At 39.8% G+C, this 23,469-nt stretch overlaps 1 protein-coding gene across 3 annotated transcripts in view; it reads right to left on the bottom strand.

Annotated features, from left to right (window-relative positions):
• Positions 1-7,073: 7,073 nt before the first annotated feature.
• Asah2 (N-acylsphingosine amidohydrolase 2) overlaps positions 7,074-23,469 on the bottom strand; it is a 105,162-nt gene continuing 88,766 nt past the window's right edge. For all 3 annotated transcript variants that reach the window (XM_087908001.1, XM_087908000.1, XM_087907999.1), the window contains 4 exons: positions 22,620-22,766; positions 15,822-15,881; positions 12,532-12,620; positions 7,074-9,257 (listed from right to left, as the gene is read on the bottom strand). In XM_087908001.1, the coding sequence (XP_087764127.1) occupies positions 9,068-9,257; positions 12,532-12,620; positions 15,822-15,881; positions 22,620-22,766 (486 nt within the window). In that variant the 3' untranslated portion in view covers positions 7,074-9,067. The remainder of the gene's footprint in view (positions 9,258-12,531; positions 12,621-15,821; positions 15,882-22,619; positions 22,767-23,469) is intronic.

The following is a 23,469-nucleotide window of genomic DNA, read 5'->3' as shown; positions in this document are numbered from 1 at the left end:
AACCTCTTCCCACCCCAGAAAATGGGAAAGAAATGAAAGGAACAAGATCAGGGGAAAGTACGAAATTTCCGAAGCTGCATGGTGAGGTAGGCAGGGTACCATCACATCTTTATAGGAGTGTATATGTTTCAAATTTTCCACAAGAAGATAATTCCAAAAACACACTTGGTGGTAGTCATCTAAAACTGGTTTCCTGGCAGGTCTGTCATAGTGCTCTTCTTGTATCATGGTGAACCACAGGAAAAACGATGGGGACCATAGATTCCTCTGGAAGTGTCATATCTCCCAACCATGGAGGAATACGTTATTTCTCACAGGACTCCCTTTTATGTCTGAATATAATGGCTGAGATGATATTTAGTTAATCCAAAAACTAAATAAAATGCTCTTGAAGATTAGAACACCATCTTTGTGATGGGGTCTCTAAAGCCTTCTCCATTCATAAAAGATTTTACTCACCCTAAACATATCCTGAGTTACTAAAGGGGGAAAAGTTGTTTACTACCATGGCTATTTGTAGTATCTTCTAAATATGGGTACAACCATCTTCTGCCTTCATTTAAAATTGGGTCATTCAAACCTCATTAAGTTCTTTATGATTTGTTTTTGACTTGCTTCCAGGTAAATGGAATGATATACTGACATTTTCCTAATTGCTTTAGAGGGGATTAACTTACACAAGAAAGAAGAAAAAGACCAACTGGCTTCAATCTCAACTAAATATATTCACCCTTGACTCTGCCATCTTATTAATATATATATGTATATATATAATAGATACTCATAGTCTTGTCCATCATTGTTAAAGATCAATTCCAAAAATTTCAAACTTTCTATAAAAGTTTAGTTAGTGCTACACTCCAGCTGATTTATTTGACTTTTCATGGAAAGTAAATTAGCTTCAGATTTTACTAAAGTTCTGGACAATGATGGGCGATCCTCATAGCTAACCAATATTATATAACATCAATTGCTATAAAATGACCATCTTGTGGGGGCAGAGTAAAGAACAGAATAAATTACTAAGCCCTCTAAACAGGAAGGTATCCAAGAATCTCTTTAGGCTGATACCCAAAGAGGAGGAGGAGATCCATCTGCTGGCTCATGCTATCATCTGATGCAGCTGTCATAACCAAGCACAGGGGAGTGAGGGGCTGGGAGGAGAGAAACATACTGGCCCACAGCTCCAGTTGTGGAATAATCCCTCTGTACCCTGGGAAAATGTGTTCCTCTCTTTGTTGAGAGAAAAGATGATTGGCAGATAGCTAGGCAGGATTTTCGGGACAGACAGAATGCTGGGAAGAAGGGCAGAGTCAAAAGAGTCATGAGTCAGATGCAGAAGAAGCGACATGAAGTTGATAGATGATGTAAACAAGCCTCAGGGCAGCACGTGGATAACAGAAATGGGTTCATTTATACTGTAATAGCTAGTTAGTGATGTAGGAGGGTCTTCTGTCCATTTGTTACTTTTATTGGTCAAATAAAGAAACTGCCTTGGCCTTTTGATTGGCCAGCCCTTAGGTGGGTGGAGTAGACAGAACAGAATTCTGGGAGAAAGAAGCAGAGTCAGGCAGATGCCATGAAGCTCCCACCTGAGATGGACGTAGGTTAGACTCATCCCGGTAAGCCACAGTCATGTGGTGATACACAGTTATTAGAAATGGGTTAATTAAGATATGAGAGTTAGCCAAGAAGAGACTAGATATAATGGGCCAGGCAGTGTTTAAATGAATACAGTTTCCATGTAATTATTTTGGGTGTAAACTAGCTGGGGAGCTGGGCAGTGGGAAGTGGCCCGCTGCTTCTTTTACAAGTTAGTGATAAGTCTGAGTTATTGGATGGGTATTCATAATTAATATTGAGTCTCTGTGTTGGTTATTTTGGAACTGGTGGGTGGGAAAGTCCACCTATAACCATGTCTGTAACTTTAAGATCAGTGTCAGCAGGAAAGGTTTCTCTTGAGAAACTGAGAGAGAGCCTGCTCTTTGTCTCTCTCCTGGCCTATTCTGGTTTGCTGGCATCTTTGACATCCTTCACCTGTCGAGACAGCTTTGTGACCACTGCCGTCATGGTCATAATTCCTTCTCCTCATATACATTTCGTTGAAAGGCATTATTTTATAAACACACCAGGTTATTGGATTAGGTGCTCACCCTTCTCTAGTATAACAGCTTTTAAACAAATTACACCTGGAATGACTTTGCTTCTGAATCAAGCTACAATCAAGACAGGCAATCAAGGGCAGACTTCACTTACCTCTTTGGGAGGAACAAAATTCAGCTCATACATAACAGAGTCAAAAAAAAAAACCTACCATATCTGCCCTAGATAGGGTTCCTAATGCTGTGATGAAACACCATGACCAAAAACAAGTTGAGGAGGGAGGAGTTTTTTCAGCTTACATTTCCATATTGTAGCCCAATACAATTGGGAAGGCAGGAAAGGAGCTCACACAGGGCAGGAATCTGAAGGAAAGAGTTGATGCAGAGGTCACGGAGGGTGAAGAGGTGTTGCTTACTGACTTGTTCTTCATGACTTGCTCAGCCTGCTTTATAACAGAACCCAGAACCACCAGCCCAGGGGCAGTATCACCACAATGGACTGGGCTCTCACACATCAATCGCTAATTAAAAAAATGCCCTACAGGCTTGCCTACAGCCTGATTCTACAGACACATTTTCTCATTTGAGGTTCCCTCCTCTCTAATGACTCCAGCTTGTGTGAACTTGACATAAAACTAACCAGCACAACTGGTCACTTGTCAACTTGACACATAAACCCAAGACTAATAAGCCACAACCTCTGTTTTGTTGTTTATTCCCAAGATCACATGTTAATATCAACATCACAATAAAAACATTTCGCTAACTTAGTTTCACAGTTGCACAAATTCAAACACTTTAAAGGTTCAGTCTCTTTTTTAAAAAAAACAAAGTCTATCAACTGTAGGTACCTATAAAGTAAAAAAATAAGTAAAATACTTTCTTCTTTCAAGAAGGAAGAAGCGGGGAACAGTTGCAATTAATTCAAAGCAGAACAGAGATCCAACTGAATAAATAACTTAATGTCCAACATCTTGAATATACTCATGATCTCCCAGTCTTCTCCAAGGCCCTGGGTCCTTTTCCCCAGCTCCACATACTGCAGCCCACACAGATCGCTTCCTCAGTTCAGGCCGGTTCTACTCCATTGTTGCTGCTGTTCTTCGCAGTAGGGCCACTTTCACCTCCAAAATATGGGGGTCCCTTGCTGCAACTGAGCTTCACTGACACCCATCACCTCTAGTGGGCTCTCCTCAGACACTCCAGCCCTGCCTCAAAGTACCAAGTCTCATCTTCTCCATGACCCTTCCATGCCTTCAAAACTGGTACCACCTGGGTGACTTACACTACCAAGCTGGGCTGCCAGCACCAGGTGCAACCATGGCCATCTCTAGAATATAGCTTCTGTGTGTTAAATTGAGATTTCCAGAAGGTTCTACATCAACAGTGGTGGCCCTCTCTTAATCACAGCTGATTCTTCAGTCCCAGCTGACCAACATCCCAGGAAAACAAAGGATTTTCCTCCAGTGGTTTTGGCCTCTTCTTGATCTCAGCTGCTTACTTAGCCCCAGCTGACCAGACACGACAAAGTCTTCACATAAAAGTTCTGGTAGAGTCTTTGCTTCCCTAGGAAACTTCACAAGCCAGGCCTTTGTTATCAACACTGCTCTCAGAGTTCTTATCATTCAAGTTCCCAAAGAACAGCCCACTGAGCTCTCAGCACTCAGTGAACTAGCCTAAAGTTCCAAGGTCCTTCCACAATCCTCCCCAAAGCATGGTAAGGTCTGTCACAGCAATACCCCATGGTCCTGATACCAGCTTCTGTCCTAGCTAGGGTTACTATTGCTATGATGAAGCACCAAAACCAAAAGCAACTTGGGGAGGGAAGGGTTTATTACCTTTAGTAGGCCTTGCTAACCTGAAGGGCACCTTCCCAGGAGGTGTAGGTTAAATGCTATGTGATATGATGTTGGGAGCTGCAGACCCTCAGACTCTGAACTCTCTATGACCTCTTGCCTGTTGGAGTAAACAACTGGTTTCCTATGCTTGCAGCTGCTCTGAGCACAAGACCCTCATGAGTTCCTGATAACAAGGAAGTGGTTTCTGGTGGGCTTGCAGTAGAAAATCCGAGAGCTTGGGCATGGCCAATAGTCAAAGAGCACTATACAACTGACTTGGAACATAATAAAATTGGCATTCTTGCTTTAAGAGTGACCCGTGTTTCTGTGTATTCTATAATCCCCAGGCCCTTGTCCAATCATTGTTCTAGGTGGTACAGAAACCACAATATGATACTTAGTAGGTGGGAAAATGAAAAAAAAAGATCTCATAGGTCTAGGAACATGAGGTATATGGGAGGAAAAAGAAAAGTCTTTAATAAATTCTAAAGATAGAAGAGTAAAGTGCCATCAATACTATGGGAAACTAAAGTCAGCATTGTTAGTTTTAAAGGATGTGCTTTATTAATAAAGCATAGGGAAAATTCATTCAAAAACATTTATGTCATAAGAAAATAGTTTCAAGGAGAAAATGCAAATAGAAACCATTTATTACTCATGAAGACAAACTCGGGGTTAGAGTTCTGAACAATGTCACCTTACACTCTAATTTTAGCCTTGATAAAATACTATTTCCTCTACCTGGAACAGTCCCCTCAGCCATATATATTATCTATCTGCCCAACACAGTTCACCAATTCTTAATCTACATTTCATCACCCCTTGGTGATCACACCAATAAACTCTCCTCACTCCTTATTCTAAATCAGACAATGCTAATGTAGAAATCAAAGCACAACTTTGAGGAAAGTTTTGGAAATCATAGGAACTTCTAGGCCCATCATGATTCAGTTCTCAATGGAAGAATGGAAGAGAATCATCCTATACAATACTGGGCCTGGGCACAAGCACAAACACAATGTCCCCCTCCTTCTGACTAATTTCTTCATGTACTTTAGGTCTTAACTAAGAGGTCATTTCCCAAGAAACCTATCAGGATATCCCCCTAAGCTATACTGAGTTGTTGTCTTTAGTACTATAAACTACTCTAGCATTAGGGTCCATGATGTTCACAGTGTCTATTGACCTGTCTGCTTTGCCCTTTAAACTTTAAGTTCACTAATAAAGAGAACAGCTGTGTGGCCTCACCATTTTTTATCTTAAAGATTAAATGTCAACCACAAAGTACACAAATGTTAAATACAAACTTGCTAAAGAAATACACACATTTTCCATGCAAATTTCAGTTCTTCTTGAGGACTGTGGTTCTGATGGCTTTTCTAAAATATATTTCCTAGGATAAAACTCATTGTCATTATTTCAAAGAGAAAATAGGGTGGGGCTTTAGGTATGATCACTTCTTATGTTAGTAAGCTATAGATGTGGCCATACATAAAAAAAAAATAAAAAGTTATATGGTAATGTCAAAAGCTGATGTACGGCTTTCCATGCTCCAAGTCACAGGTCCCCTTTCCAAAAGGTTGAAAGGATCATTTTAAAGTGAGCTATGTACAGCTGAGTGCCAGGCATACATCATGGATCAAGAAGTAAATCTCCAAAGTTACAAAATAATCCGTCTTGTTGATGAACTTTAAAAAGCGTCACTCTCCATCTCTTCATTCTTGCTATTAAGATTTGCCTTCATTTCTCAAAGGAGAAACATCTAATGGTCTCTTTTCAAGCCTCCCTGCAGCTATGAATATCAACCACATGGCTCATTTCTGGAGAAGAAAATATAATGGGGATTCTTCTTGTATTCTTACTGGTTTCCACCTTCCAAAGAAAGAGCCTAAATGGAATCTCCCTTCCCCCCTTACCTTTGCATGCAACTGTACAAAGCAATCTTTTGACTGAGAGGATAAGCCGAAGAATTAATATCAATATGCTGAGAGGAGTATCAGTGATGTCACTGAGTAGCTAGAACAGCCCTGAATCAGTCACTTCAAGAGTTAGTCCCATGTGCGGTTGCTTACCCTCTGGATCACTCTTAATCAGAAATATCTTGTTACTTACAACTGGGTGCATCCTAACTCTTTGTGTGGGACAGGATCTGTCTGTTTCCTTACCTGAAATTTTATCAGTTAAAGATTTCAAAATCCAGTTTAAATAAGCAAGAAAGAATGAATGCTCAGGAACTGTGGTCATCATTTTGAAACACTAAAGTTATGAAGAAATCATCGAATGATGGTAATTTTTGTTTAAGAATACAACCCACATTTTAATACCATGGAAAAGCAATAGGCTTGCTTATCCTAGATGAGAAATATAAGACAGCAGGTTGGAAAAGGGCATTCATCAGTAAATTTTTTCTTGGCCTTGCTATTCAGAATCAGCTCATAACTTTATTACTAGCCACCTGCCAAGAAGATGTCTCAGTTGTCCAAGAAGCTCACAAAGTGCCTGCCATACACACATAATTAGCATCAGACCTTCAGAGGTTGGGAGGGAACTGGGAGTGGGTATATTCAGTTTGAGTAACTATCTATCTACAAAGCTTATACATACTACTCCCCCCGACCTTGAATAACAGAACCACAGCCTTCTTCCGTCTTTCTTCAAAGTGTCCACACTCCCTCTCATTACAAAATACTTTTCCCAAACACTTTTTCCAAGTATAGTTCTATATTTATTATTAAATATTCTCTTGAATACTGACAAGTTTACAGAATAATAACTTTTACAGAATGCATAAAAATATAGACCTGGGAAAGAAATTGTTTTATGCACTCTAAGGGGATCACAGTATCCTTGAAATCAGAGTAGGCAAGGCACAGCAAGTGAAATACAGGCGGTTGGACAAACAGGCTCTCCTCCAAAACAGTGCTCTCGCCAACCCAACCACCACTTCCCACATCCTTTTCCAGAGCTTCTTCCATGCATTTTGGCTCCATGTAGCTATTTACAGAGACACAAACAGGGTCTGTGGCTTTAGATGAACTGATCAGATCAGCTACCTGATGGGGTTCTTTGATGCCCAGGTAACAGTGGTTGTATAATGCGGGGACCTGGTCATGGTTTGTCTTTTATATATATATATAGACTGCAAAAACTAGAATCATACTGGCTGTAAGAGAAGAAGTCTACTGAGAAACTATGTTTCTGTGGTTTATTTCCATGCGGGACTGGGCACGCAGATACATGATGCAATGGTCTCTATGGCATAGTTACCAATGATAAAGAGGGATTCCTAGGCAGACTTTTTGAGGAAAGCTTCACTGGGGGAAGGGTGATGGGAAATACATCCTTGTATTGTTCTGGGCCATGGGGAATACATTTTCAATCACATCATGGGTTCTGCTATAATTTTTTTTATTCTGAGATAAACTATTTTCAAAATGTGTTAAGTCCTTGACCATTTACACTTAGTAGGGTGTTCTCATCAGAGTATATATTTACACAAATCTTGAAAATCCTGATTTGCTCATTTTTCAGCAGTTATCCTCCATAGAAACACTGGAAAACAAAGTCAGCAAACCATGCTCTGGGCTCTTTTGGTTTGGTCTACTATGCTTAAGTACATAAGCCATGGGGAAAAAAAAGTGCAGGTCTGCCTTACCATTGCTGTTTTTAAAATAAGCTTCCTTTTGAAATGAAGATTGACTTTCTCTTAAAATGCTTACTCCTTTACCTACCTGCAATAATATGACTTGACTTTACTAACTAACTTAGGTAATTTTAAATGCAACTAGAACTTTCAATTCATATTAAATTGTCCTATCTCATAGGTTAGAGTATATCATAAGCACTAAAACATTACTTTCAGATTAATATTTAAAAATTATTTGGCCTTCTTTCTTCCCAAATCATAATAACTAGCATAGAAGACATCTAACAGATGATTTGAAAATTTGTGATTGTCAAAGATCCCTCCAGAACTTACATTTCTGGTTGACTATTTTATTCTTCAGAGGATTCATCTATACAATCATTTCAATATGACATGAATGAGTACAACACTGGATATGTATGTTTAAATTACTATTCCATAACTCAAAAGAACCATGAGTTAGTGAGTAGTTGCTAAAAGAACAGATAAATGCCTTTTAAATTTCCCCTTTGAAGACTGTATTTCCAGTCTTAATATTTTGGTTTTAAGATCGACATCCAAGGCAAAGCTTTATAGTTTGAGGTACATTTGACTGGTGAGACATTTAAAAACCTGGGAAGACGAGACATGATCGAACGGGATAAGGACACTTTGAGGAATACAAAACATAATCAAAGCACTGGAAGTGACAGCCACATACTTGGACTCTGGAGGCGATCCCAGAAACGATCTGAACATGAACAATAACCCTGAGCCAGGCAGACCCATCCCAAAGTGATTGATTGAAAGGACTAAGCTCATTTGAATGCAGGAAAATCTGGCATGCAATTTTTTCTGGGTGCATTTTAGCTGGGCTCATGTATTTGTAGCAAGTTTACATGATACTTTGTAAATGCAGCTGGGGGAAATATATAATAACCTTACTCTGACCTAAAGTGAATTAAACCTCGCTATACCTCTCTGGAAAATCAAGTGTCATTCTAGAGGATTTCTAGAAAGTTCTCTAGAATTCTCATTCCCAAAGTCTATAAATAAATAGGTTAAACATTGTTCACATATCTTCAGATAATATCATCGTATTGCTGAGATTTCATATTGAAGGGAATTATCTCTTAAGCAACCACAAAGCCTCAAGTAAAATCATACTTTAGGATGAAGACCATGAGAAGCATGATTGTCAGACAACTTCTCTCATACATATTCTCTCATTCACTAATAACCATTCATTCATTCATTCACTCACTCATTCATTCTTTCGCTTTCTCTCTGCCCCCTTCTCTCCCTTCCCTGTAAGCATGTATATGCATAATCATACAAACACATAAACACGCATATCTGTCCCGCCAGCAATAAACTATCTGTCTCCCAAGCAGGGACAGCCACAAAAAAAAAAAAAATCAAACTGATAGTTCACATTTGTGTGAAACCACTCTATAATGTACACAGAGAAAAGCTGTTTTTCAATATCTGTCAACATTTTCTTAAGTAGCTACAACTTCAAAAGGAGAAGAAATGCCTTCAAATGCAAGTATGACGGCAGGCCTTAGAAATTCTTGCTTCCGATTGTGTCCAAAGTATCGTATTCTGTAGATTCCAGGCTGTGCAGTTTCTGGAATATACCATTCAATGGTTGCATTGCTCAGACCCAGGAGTCCCTTGCGCCAGTAGAGCCTGTTAATAGAAAACAAGCAAATAAAAAAACACAACATTGCTCTTTAAAATGTTTGCTTGTCATTCTGCACAACAGCCCAGGTCCCCTTCCTACCAGATGACCTCAATCTGCCTGTACAACATTCAACCTGCAGACCCAGCCTGCAGTGCACAATTTATGCCAGGACCTTGCTAGTTCACTCTTTGAACATCCTCCCCAGTCCCGAGATCGACCCAGAGTCCCACATCCAATTCCCCATCCCAGTCCAGGCAGCCACATCCAATCTGCCCCCAACCCACAGGCTTTGGAAAGGATGTGCATTCATCCAAGATCCCTCCTACTACTTGATTTCACCACACCTGCACCATGGCCAACTTTCAGGTCCACCCAGATCACATATCCTGTGCTCTGTCCCATCCTGAAAGGTGGATTCAATTCAGAGACAGAAACACTGATGAGAACTCAAGCGGAAATGAAGGTGGAGTTTAAAACAACTCAATAATTCAACTAGGAAACTCAAAGGAAAATCAGGCTGGTGGAATGACTCACACAGAATACAGAACATTAGGACTTAAAGAAATTAGCTTTGACTATGAAAAAAACAGAAAAAATAACACAGGAAAGAGCATGAAGGAGCTGAGGAACACCAGGAAAAGAACAGATTTTCAAATTATAGGCATAGATGAAGGTGATGAATCCCAAGTCAATAGCTAGAACTGATGATCTTCAAATATTCAACAAGATAATAGAAGAAAACTTCCCCAAACAAAGGAAAGATGCACTCATATAGATACAGCACAAAGAACAGCAAATAGGCAGAACCAGTAAAAAAAAAAAAAAAAAAACCTCATTGTGACATATCATACTCAAAACACAAATATTATAAGGAGCAAAGAATGGCTACTGAAAGAACAAGGAAAAAAAAACACAGGTCACATATAAAGAAAAAATCACCCATATAACAACTGATTTCTCAGTGGAAACTTTGAAAACTACAGGCAAATACCAGCAAGGACTTCTATCCTGTATCTGGAAAAATAGACTTTGAACTCAAACTAATCAGAAGAAATAAATAAGGGCACTTCATTCTAATTAAGGGAATAATTAGCCAAAAAGATATTACAATCTTAAATATATATGCACCTAATTTTAGGGCACACAATTTTTTTAAAAAAATCATACAATTAGAATTAAAGACACAGATTAACCTCCAACAATAGTCAATAATTTTAATGTCCCAAATAGACAGGCCATCTGGACAAAAATAACAGCAGAAAAGCATCAGAATTAAACAATATCACATATCGAATAGACCTAATAAATATCTACAGAATATTTCACCCAAATGCCAAAAAATACACACTCTACTTAGTAGCTCATAGAAGTTTCTACAAAACAGACCAAATCCTGAAACAAACTCACACCCATTTAGATGGCGAGAAATAATAAAAACCAGAACTGAAACTACTTAAATGGAGAAAACAAAAAAAGAATACAAAAAACTCAACAACTCTAAAAGGTGATTCTTTGAGAAGAAAAAGAAAATCAACAGACTCTTGGACCAACTAACAGGAAAGGAGTGAGGGAGGGAGGGAGGGAGGGAGGGAGGGAGGGAGGGAGGGAGGGAGGGAGGGAGGGAGGGAGGGAAGGAAGGACCCAAATTAACAGAATTAGAAATTAATGGGCAAACATTACAATAGACACCAAAGAAACTCAGAATATTTTAAGGGAATGTTTTAGAAACCTGTACTCCATTAAGTTAAAAAATACAAAAGTAACAGACAATTTTCTAGATTCAGTGAACTCACCAAAATTAAACCAACAAGAGCTCAACAACTTAAACAAATGCAAAACAAATGAAGAGATAGAAAAAAAATAAATGCTTTCTGACTTTAAAAAAAGAAAAAGTCCAGGGTCAGATGGATTCACAGCAAAATTCTTCAAGACTTCCAAAGGTCTACAACCAATCCCTCTCAAACACTTTAGGAAGAGAAGGAGCGCTCCCTGGCTCCTTCTCAGAAGTCAGTGTCATGCTAATACCAAAACCAGGAAAGACACAACAAAAAATGAAAACTACAGGCCATTATCCCTAGTGAAGATAGATATTAAAATCCTCAGTAAAACACTACAAACCAAATATATAACACATACCAAAAAGATTATCTACCACGATCGAGTTGACGTTATTCCCAAGATGTGAGAATGGTTAAACATATATAGCATAAGCCAATAAATGTAATCAACCACATCAATGAATTTAAAACTACAAGGAAGTCACACTATCATCTCAATAGACACAGAAAATGCTTTTGACAAAAATCAACACGCCTTCATGATAAAAGTCCTAGAGAGAGTAGAACTAGGGGAAAAATATGTCAACATACTAAAGCCTATTTATGACAAATCCACAGACAACATCATCCTAAATGGAGAAAAACTTGAACCAATCCCACTGGAAGCAGGAATGAGACAGGGCTGTCCACTATTTCCACTTCTTTCCAAAATCATGTTCTAACCACTCGCTAGAGCAATAAGGCAAGAGAGGGAAATACACGAGATATAAATTTGAAAAGAAGGAGTCAAATTATTTTTCTTTGCAGATGAAATGATATTATATGCAAGAGATATGAAATTTTCACCAGAAACAATCTGGGAACCATCAATAATTTTAACAAAATGGCAGCATGGAAAATCAGCTTACAAAAATCTAAAGCTTTTCTATACACCAACAATAAACACCTGAAAAAGAGATCACAGACACACTCCTATTCTCAATAGCCTCAAAAAATATAAAATATCTAAGAATAAACCTATCCAAGCAGGTGCAGGACCTCTACAATGAACTCTACCAAATCATGCCAACTCCTTCACCTAGAATATTTTTCAACCAATTTACAAGAAGGCTGACTAGTTTTTCAAGAACTTCCTGTGACCATGGGAAAAACAAAGTCGGTGCAAGCTGGAGAGGGTCATGGCTCAGGGACACAGCACTTTTCCAGTGTGTAGCAGGCTCTAGATTCTACCCCCAACAACACTAAAATAAAAGCCAAAGGATGTCAGCCAACATCTCATTGTACCTGATCCTAGAGAAGCTGACACTATGCTGGCTGCTCCCTGTCAATAGAGTTCAAATGGAGCCTAATAAAATAAGCAAATGTGGCCAGAAGGGGCCTTGGAAATTTGGTATCATTAATATCATGTCATGTATTAAGAAGACTTTCAGTTTGTCCTTCCGACATTTTGAAGCAACTGTTTTCAAGGCATCACGGACAAATAATACATAGACAAGCTTACCTCGTCTCCCAGGAGGCATCGTTATACATTATCTGCCAGTCAGCTATAGAGTCCTCATATTTCTCCACAGTGAGGAAGGTTTCATGGGTCTGAAATACAATTAACACCGCTTATCAAGCACAACACAGTCACAGAGCGATCCGCTCTGCTCTGGCTCCCTTCGCTACACACCAACCCACCAAAGTCTGTTGTGCACATGCATCAGGATTTTACCCAAATTCCTGGGCACACCCCTTTATGCAACGTCTTCAGAATAATAGTTTACCTCTTTTTTTTTAAAAGAAAAGCAGAAAAATTTAGAAATTTTGAGGAAGTGTAATTTTGATATTCACAGCAAATTTGGAAGTTAGGGCTGAGAAGAAATTTAAAGTGAAATGAGATTTTTAAAAGACATAAATTAAGATAAAGAGGAAAAGCCTCTCCATCACTCCATGATTGAGGAGAAGAAATGGGGCATCTTCCTCTCTCTCTGCCTCCAGGTAACTGAATTATTAGTTACCATGCCTTCCTAAGTCAAAAAGTTGAAAAAAATACATAAATTGTCCCTGTCCTGGGGTGCTAAAGACACTTCTACACTGTAATAATAGATGTCTAGAAACCATATCATAGGCAGAGTGTATTTCTACACTGGGAGATAACTATAACAGAGCAATTTGTTTCAGACCAAGAACACAGCTTCAAATAAAGCAAAGGTTTGGATGATATGACAAGGTAATAAATAAAGTGGCCATAAATCTCCATTACCATCAAGATTTGCCCACTGCCTCCCTGACAGATAGGCCTCAAAGAGCTGTGAGGATGGGTCAGTCGGTAAAGTGCTTGCTGTAGAAGCATGAAAACCCAAGTTCATGAGGACCCAGAACCCACATGTGCATGTAGATGTGCTTAGAATCCCAGTACTGGGAGGTAGAGACAGAGAGAGCACTGAAGCTCCCAGGCTAGTCTTTTTAAGGCTCTAAGTTCAATGAGGGGCACTTTATCAAAAAAAAAAAAAAAAGAAAGAAAGAAAGATAGAGAGCAAATGAGGAACATATGCAATGTTGAACTTTGACCTCCACATCTCTGCACCCAGGGCACATATGTGTCCACATCTACATGAACACACACACACACACATACACAAATAGGAGTTTGTCGACTTCATCTCTACTCTTCACAACCCTGTATACCTGGCATTTACAAATCTCCAGATAACTTTAATAAATGAAGTATTCATTTGTGTTTCGGCCATGTCATTGATTAAAACAATTCTCTAATTTTTCAACCGATACATGACATTTAATAAGGAAATGCTCATCACCATGAAGACTAATAAAGAGAGCTGCTTCTGCACATTGAGGACACGGTGGTATTGTGGGGGCCTTACATGGAGTAGGAAGTATGATGGTCCCTAATAAGTAGGTCTAGAATACAGCTTGTAAAACATGTCTAAGTCCCCAAAATATCAGGACAAAACCTTTTCCCTACTTCCCTATCATAATCTCTTACAGGTGCATATTTATTAAAAGTTAATCTCTCTGCCGATGAGTTTACGTATATACAAAGTAAGGACAATAAAACAAGCTACTGGGTAATAGAGAGGATTAGCTAAATGCATGTAGCAGTATATAAAAATCATCTCGCTTAATATTTGGAGACAACAGTTGTTCAGCAATTAGGGATAGTGGCAATATGATTGCAGGTAATGAAGAGCACTGGAGATTGCTGTGCCCCCTTTCAGAGGGTGCTGAGGGGTACCATCATGATGCTGTTAGCATCCTGTCCTACAGCACTTGTGAGATGAGTGCCCTGAGGATGTCAGGCATCATACAGCATCTTGATATCTTCAGAAAGGAATGTTCTGACCGTGCAAATGTTCTAGAAGAGCTTGACCACAGGGTCACACTGACTGTCCAAACATTGGAATATCTCTCCCAAAACTTGTTGTGATGGCATCATATTGCCACAGTTCTATCATGGAGCAACAGCATTTGAATAGACAGAAAGGACACAGCTCATTTGACAGGAAGGTGTTTTGGATTATAAGTGATTTTGTACCCTAGGAAGAATGACTCAATATAATGGCTATATCTGCTGTCAGGGTAGAGAAGTGACCTAAAAACCACTTTTATAGATCCACTGTCCTCCAAAAATTTCTACAGATTTTTTGGGAGTTTGTGGTATTAGCTGTTACCTTCTTGTATTTAGTTAGTATTTTTAAAATTTTGTTAATTTATGTCATTGAGCATGTACCACGAGGAATGCATGAATGCCACAACACACATGTTGAAGTCAGTTCTCTCCTTCCTCCCTGCGGGTTGCTGGGACTGAACTCAGGTTCCTCGGGATTGGTGACAAACTTCTTTACAAACTGAGTCACCTTACCAAACCAGCTTTCCTTAGTTTTTGAGACAAAGCCTTGCTGTATAGGGTAGGCTGGCATACAACGCTTGGTTATCTGACCTCTACTTCCCACATCCTGGGATTTCAACTGTGAGTTACTACATCTAGTTTGGTTAGATGCTTGGAGTCAGAACTTATACCACTATTTTTCGTTTTGATACAAGATTACTCTACGGAAACTGCAGAAGACCACAGTCATTTGTTTCTAAGCATGTTATATATGTGTGAGTGGTTTACCATATATATATCACCAAAGAAAAGAACCAGGACATGTTTGGTAACAAATTGTTAACAGTAATTAACTCTAAGAAACAGATTTGTGGGAAGAGGTACTACCATGTTCTACTTTATTAATTTTGGGACCGTTTGTTTTTACATCAGGCATGCTATTTCTTATGTAATTTTTCCACGTTAAACATTCAATAGTGTCAACAAGAAACCAGCCAATGTAAAGCACATGGAACAGAACTCTTGGGGAATGCATCAGTGTGCAATCATTCCAAGGCAGAAGAGGTCTGGAGTAGCAATGCTGGGGGGGTCATAAAGGTCCCCGAAAGGAGGGGAAATCACCTCCTTAATTTTTTTTTTGCCCATTTCAATATGATAACACACTTAGTTTTCTAAATTTAAATGTGTAAATGAGAATGTCTCTGAGTCTGTGTCTTCTGGAAACACAGTTTGCCCCTACAGGAATTGTTCTACACATGACATTCTGAAGGGTCCGGGACAGTCTTCCTATGTGCTGTGCTCCACATTCAATTCCTCACCAGCTGTACCCACTGAACATTTTCCCACCTCCAAAAATAAAGTAAGAAAAATCTGATATATTTTTGAATATGTGCGATTTTCCTGAAAAGTGAAGGGAAGCTTTAAAAGTGGATTTAAATTTGGAAGACAATGAAGCTCACCTGATTTTCTGCTGAATTCTTTGGGTTAGCACCTACAAATGTAACTTCAACCACTTCTCCCTGCAAATAAAAATGACACCTAATTAAATCTAATACATGCCTCTTGGCTATATTTGGATTTGAAACATTATCTACTATACATTCTAGCATCATATATTATATAAAATTTTATATATTTTATATAAAATATTCCATATACATTCCTGTATGCATGTTCTATTTAATTAAGTGATGCCCTTTTAAGTTTGTTGGGAATTGGAGCCAAAGAATTTTATTTTGGCAGATTCATATATAAATAAAGATCCAGAGCTATAGTTTTTAATGGGGTAACAAATTAAAATCACTTCAGATTGTGTTACAGAGCCCTATCATGAAACAACAGTCACATACACCACAGAGAAATTAGAAGTTAATCGCATAGTTAGAGCCACGCAGTCATTAACAAAGTTGTCAAAACATTAATTGGAGAAAAGACAGTTTTGACAATGATCTCTGACAGCACAGGGAATAATCTGGAACTAACAAATAGGATTGCATAAAATTAGAATGTTTCTTCGGTCCAGCAGAAGAAGCCATCATCAGAATGAAGGGATGCCCTAAATCTTTGCCAACTATTCATCTATCTTAGCTTCATTTCCTATTCCTATGATAAAATACCCTGACAGGAGCAACCTATGGGAGAAAGGGCTTATTCTGGCTCACAGTTCAAAGGTCAAGGCAGCACTGAGCTCACTTTCTACATTTTCTTATTTCATTTTTAATTATGTGTGCATATATATGTCCATGTGTAGACATCTGCACAAGTGTGGGTGCTGTTAGAGGCCAGATGCCTCAAATCCCTCTAACTGGTTGAGTTCTCAGCCCTAAGGAGACCATTTATACCATTCCAGGAAATATTGCAAAACAACACGTAGAAGGAATGTAAGAGCCAGGAGACAGGGAGGGTGGCTGTGAAATGCTCTTTTCTGGGCTTGACACAGCCATGGCAATCATGGGCTCACAGCAACTGCTCTAGACCCACGCGAAACTGGACCTGTCAAAGTCAATCAAGAAATGGGAGGTTTCTCTGTGGCCCTACCCACCCTTTCTAAACCAGTGGCTATTTATGGATTCTAGCAATGGGGAGTCATCTCCAGATGTGTACCCACTGGTGTACCCAGCAGGTTCCATTGTCTAATTCCATACGCATGGTCATACAGATGGTGCAGATTAAACCCAGAGGTCCCATAAAACAAAACAAAAAGACAAGAACATCAGAAATGACCTGTAGGGAGGAGGGAGTATCAACAAGAGTGGGAAGGAGGTAAGAGAGGGTAGGGAGTGAGAAATCAGACTATATGTGTGACATATCCATAAAGCAAATTTAATTAATTTAAAAAAAACTTCCAGAACTATAAACTTGAATGGTAAATTTTACTGTGGATTATACCACAGTAGCCTCTCCTAACATACATTTTTAAGTCCTAAAAATAGAAAAATAGATATGTTAAAATCAGAGAAAGAAAAACTGGATCTTCCAGCATCAATTAATCAAGATAATTTTCTGCAGGCATATACCAGGCCCAACTCCCAGGTGATTCTAAATTCTTTCAAGTTTGACAATTAACTCTAGTCAACACAAGATCTAATAATGTAGTCCTGTCCAGATTCTATAGAAGAATTCCAGGAATTAAATCCCAAAAACCAATCATCTGATCAATAAATGAACTAATGAATGGAACATTATGTTCTGCCAGGAAGAAAGACAAATGTCCTAATGATACTTCCTTCAAGTACTCAACATCATTAGCTGTCAGGGAAATACAGTTTAAGACTACACTGAGATTTTCTCTCCTGCCTGTTGGACCAGCTACCACCAACTAAACCAGCAGCATCCACTGCTGGTGTGGATGGGGGACAAAGAAACCATTCTTGCCTAGCATTGGAAAAGTATACTTAGGCAGCCAGTCCATAAGTCAGTACTGAGGCCACTCAGACACTAAAGCTGGAACCATGAGATGACCCGATTAACCCCAGACAGACACGTGAAGTTAGCGTATGTCCCAGTCTGCTTCTGTACTGCTGTGGGGAAGCACTGACCAGAGAGCTACCTGGGAAGTAAGAGTTTACTGGGCCTCTACTTCCACTTCAGTCCATCACTGAGGCAATTCAGAACAGAAACTCCAAGTAGCTACCTGACATCAGGAACTGAAGCAGAGACCATGGAGGAGTCATGCTTGCTCCCCATGACTGTCTCAACCTGCCTTCATCTACGATCCAGGACCGCTTGCTCAGGAGCGGCACCACCCTCAGTGGGCTCCTTCCACATCAATCGTCAAGCAAGAAAATGCCCACAGATACACCCACAGACCGATCTGAGGAGGGAAATTCCTCAGTCGAGGGTCCTTCTTACTAGGCGACTCCAGTGTGTGTCAACGTGACAAAAATCTAACCAGCAAAACATACCAGAAAAATATTGGCACATCTATGTTTATTACAGAACTGTGGACAAGAGCTAAGATAGGAAACCATTGGACATGTTCATTAACATATGAGTAGGTAAAGAAAATGTAGCACAATAGATCTTTATGCCACAATGAAGGATAATTAAATTAGCAGGAAATTTAATAAAACTGGTGATCACTAACTTTTTTTTAAAAAGGCAAGACTCAGAAAGACAAATACTGCATGCTACGCCTCACATGTAAATGTCACATATACATATATGACATTGTGACATGACAGTAGAAAAAACTATGGCATTTCAAATATATACGAACTAGGTTTCTTTGTAACCCTGGGATAAATATATGCACTTATTTTTGTTTCTGTCTGTTATTCCTTTGGGTCTGGTCACTTTAAGAGCTAACCACATCCACTCCCAGCCACTTCTGACCTCCCTCGCCACCATCGTAACACTCTCTCTCTGTACCCCGTCTCTTGGTGTGTACACACATGTCTCTGTCTCTTCCTATGTTTTTCTCCATGTCTCTCTGTTTTCCTCTTCTTTAAGTAATAAATGTCTCCCTCTTCTCTAAGTAATAAATGTTTAGCTTTATGTACAGTCTTATGTCCATTTACTCTGCCGTCCACCGCATCCACCTGCCTGACTCTGCCACTTGCCCGGGGAACACTGCTCTGGCGGCAGCTTCTGCCTGGTTCGCAGACCACTCGGGGCATCCCAACCATCATATCTTTTTAAATAACAATACTGTCCACTCCCCACAATTCTCTGTGCCCACATTTCACCCTATTGCTGACCCCTTCTCCCCAGCTAGCTCCCCTTCTGCCCAGATGACTTGTATATTCTACTATTCTCCCTTGGTCCCACTCCTACCCTCCCTTCAGACCTCTTTCTCTCAATTTCTTTGAATGCTAACTAAAAATATTTTAAAAACCAAGTTAGGACATCACAGAAACCGATAAAAATGCTCATCCCCAAGCTCCGTATTTGTCTGAGCTCCGTCCAATCACAACCACAGCAGATTTTCTTCTTCACCCCACACCAGGTTTGGGTGTTCCATCTCATGAATGTTTTGTTGCATCAGCTTGGTTGGGATTGAGACTGTGGTTGGACATTGGAATATGATTCCCAAGGCACTTAACAGAGACACATTAGCCTAATGAGGAATTCTACAAACTCTAACAGGAAATCAGGAAGACAAGCCAAGGGTCATGATTTATCCCAGCTCTTATCAGAAAAAGCAAGTTTGAGGAGACTGAGGGGAAGGAAATGAAAGAACAAAAAAGAAAATATGACACTATATATAGATATAATTTGAAAATATAAAAACGAAACCCACTTCTTTGTATGCTAACTAAAAACAATATAAAATGCAAAGAAGATGAATATGCATAAAATATATAATATATAATATGTATGGCCTTCAAGTAGAAAGGGGACTATGGTGGGGTAGGGAGTGTGCCTAAAGTGGGGGCAGAGGGGAAGAGAGGGTAATGGAGTTGATAAACAAACATTGCCTGGTTTTTTCTAGATAAAACATATATACATAGGAGATGAAAACAGACAGGTCACCTTATGAGAATAAGATGACCAGCAGAAGGAGGCACCAGGGAAGCCAAGCAGAAGAGCCAAATACTATGACATACATGTGACCTGGATAGTTTTTCTCAACCTGATGCAAGCTAGGGCCATCCAGGGAAAGGGAAACTTAATCAAGAAAATGCCTGCATAGGATTGGCTTGTAACCAAGTCTGTTGGGCATTTTCTTGATTAATGATTTATATGGTAGGGGCTAGCCCACCGTCTGTTGTACTGCCCCAATCCTCTGCATCATTTCCTGCCTCGGGTTCCAGCTCTAACTGCTCTGGATGATGGACATCAAGCTATAAGATGAAATAAACCCTTTCCTTTCCAAGTTGCTTTTGGTCATGGTGTTTTGACACAGCAATAGAAACTCTAACTAAGAAAACATGAATGAAAATGCCCTGATGAAACTCCTTACTCCTTATGCAAACTAAAAACTTTAATTAAAAAAATTGGCCATGTGGGGCAGTAGTGGCATATGCCTTTAATCCCAGCACTCAAAAGGCAGATGCAGGTGGATCTCTGTGAGGTCAGTGCCAGTCCAGACTTAAGAGCTAGTGACAGGACAGGCTCTATACCTGTAGCACGCAGATGCCGTCACCACCTTCTGTCATCTATGGGTACCCAAACATATGTAGCATACACTCTTACACACACATATAAATAAACAGGGGAACTCTAAATACTTGTCTCCTAAGACCAGAGACAAGCCATGGCTACCAAGTCTCACAAATCCTAGTCCAGATTTGTTGTGATTTAAATGTGATGTGTCCTCTCTCCAACAGTGGTTACTGTATTGAAGGTTGGGGTTCCAGGGATTCAGAGATGATAGGAGTATGAGGGCACTAATGTCACAATGGGTTTGTCCATTTTTACCCACTATGAACTTGTACTGAACGAATCATTAAGGGGGTGACCTAGTTGAGCAAGCAGGTCACTTGGAGCATGGCTTTGAAGCCTCTATCTTCTCCCTGGTGCTTCCTCGTGTTTCCCTACACTTCTCAGACACTGCAGTGGGATGATTTCCCCATCACACCTTTCCCTCTATCTCACCAGGCAGAAGCCCAGGGAGATGGAGCCAAGTGACATGGCTTGAAACCTCTGAAACCATGAACCAAAATAAATCCTCTCCATAGTCGTGATACTTAACACTCAGCACCAACTTGGTAAGATTAGAATCACCAAGGAAACGTGTCTGGGGTCTTTATGAAGATGCTCCCGGAGGTTAACTGACAATGGAAGTCTCACGCCAGTGTGAGTGGCACTACCCCATGGGCTAGAAGACTAGACTGAATAAAAAGGAAAAGAGCAAACAGAACACCAGCATTTGCCTCTCTGTTGTGACTATGGAGGTAGTGTGACCAGCTGCCGCTGCCTCATATGCCTGTGGCTGTGGCTTCTCCACCGTGGCGGTTTGCATCCTCCATTTGGGAGGCAAGAACATACTCTTCCATCCTTTGATCTCATCAGATACGTTGTCAGAGCGGTGGGAAAACTAGCTGACACACCTGCCTTCAGTCGCTTTCTCAGCTGCTTTATCACAGCAACGAGAAACTAACACTGCATTCTAGAGCATTTGATAATTAATGAAGCCGGACTATGAAACTTCGTCATGTTTCGTTGGATAAAAAGAGAAATCTAGAAACGGATATGCAGTAGCATTTTACTTGTATTTTAATAAATAGAGCTTGCCTGAAAAGAGTAAATAAAGCAGGCCCACGGTCAGCCATACAGACCAGGCCATGGTAACACACACCTTTAATCTCAGTAGCCATACTAGTTGCCATAGAAACCGGACAGTGCAAACCTTTAATTCCAGTGGTGCACACCTTTAATCCCAGAACTAGAGAGGATTTTAAAACAGGAATAAACAACTCTCAGGCTTAATCTCATTCTGAGATTCCTGGAAGTAGGATTGCCATTTTGCACTGAAGTAGAGGTAAGAGTTAGTGGCAGGCTGTTTTGCTTTTCTGACCTTTAGACTGAACCCCAGTTTCTTCCTTTGAGTTTTTATTAATTGTGCTTCATGAATAAGTAAATTTATTTAATTTACTGATGATATAATAAGTGTGGAATTTCCTAAGGAATTCATTACAAAAAATAACCTTTCAGAATTAATACATTTTTCAGCAAGGATGAAAACCACATAATCAACATCAAATGTAGTGGTGTGGATTCTAGTTCATTCCTGCGAGCTTTTTCATCCCTTGATCTAAAAAACAACTTGGCCTGACCCCTGTGCACAGTTCTTTGACCATCTATTTAATAAAAGGAATAATTTGCATTTTAGAAAACCAATTTTATATAGTTAACCTCCAGGGGGAAAAAACAGTGTTTCCCATTCCCCTCACTTATGCAGAACCTCTGTAGAGATGGATATAGATGTCAACACCATCACTGCTGAAGCTAGCCTGTGGTACTGTCAACATCGTCACTGCTGAAGCTAGCCTGTGGTGACGTCAACACCGTCATTGCTGAAGGTAGCCTGTGGTGACGTCAACATCATCACTGCTGAAGCTAGCCTGTGGTACCGTCAACACCATCATTGCTGAAGCTAGCCTGTGGTGACATCAACATCATCACTGCTGAAGCTAGCCTGTGGTACTGTCAACATCACCACTGCTGAAGCTAGCCTGTGGTACCATCAACATCATCACTGCTGAAACATTAATATGGTACCTCTAGAAGAAGGTGATGATGTAAGCGACACCTTTCCTTTTACCTCCAGAATCAAATTCCTAAAGCATTATAGAATTCCCCACGAATCTTACCACTCTGTATTCAGGTTTTGCTGCCTCCAGGACTTCCCCAAACTGTCTGCCTATCGGTGTTCTATCCGGAATATTAGGGATGAGTGTAGCTATCAGGTTCTCGAAGAACGGAGGCTCAGGACCGCTGCTCATGTTGGCTACTGTGTCCTGAAACAGAGAGCATTTGTTAAAGAAATTCCCTGCCCCCACTCATATTCCAAGAAATGTCCCTATTAAAGGAGGCTCACCTATATCTACACAAAGGCACTCCAAAAAGCTAACAACATTTAGCAAAATGTGAGGCACCCCTTGCTAAAATGAGAGCCTAAATATTTGTAATTTAAAGTTTTTGTTAGAAAGTTTTTGTTAAAGGAGGTTGCTTTGCTGGTATAGTCCAGAGATCACAAAGCAAACACAGAAGCACACTATTGTAGTGAGATTCTGGGCAGCCATTGCTTTCATTGTGTGGCTCAGGGTAGGGACCTGCTACACATTATGGCTTCATGAAATGATACTACAATTATGCTTAAATTTTCCAGTATTGAGTCTCATGAATGTGTTTATTTATGTTCTGGCGTATATGTGCATGTAGTCAGAGATCAACACCAAGTGTCATTCCTATTCAGGTACCTTAGTTATTGTGACAAGTGTCTCTCATTGATTTAGCTAAATAACTTGTAATCAAGCCTGGGGGATGCTCATGTCTCTATCAGCCCAGCACTGGGATTACAAGCACCTAATGCAGTGCCCAGCATTTCCATTCAGATGCTGAAGATCAAACTTGAATCATCATTCTTGGAAGCATGAGTTATTCCTCTGCTTCTAAGATGTTACTTTGGTTGCTTGGTTGCTTGGTTGCTTGGTTGCTTGG

This window comes from Myodes glareolus, chromosome 7, assembly GCF_982192425.1.
Source record: "Myodes glareolus chromosome 7, mMyoGla1.1, whole genome shotgun sequence".
Lineage (NCBI taxonomy): Eukaryota > Metazoa > Chordata > Mammalia > Rodentia > Cricetidae > Myodes > Myodes glareolus.
This window is presented reverse-complemented; position numbering and strand designations above follow the sequence as displayed.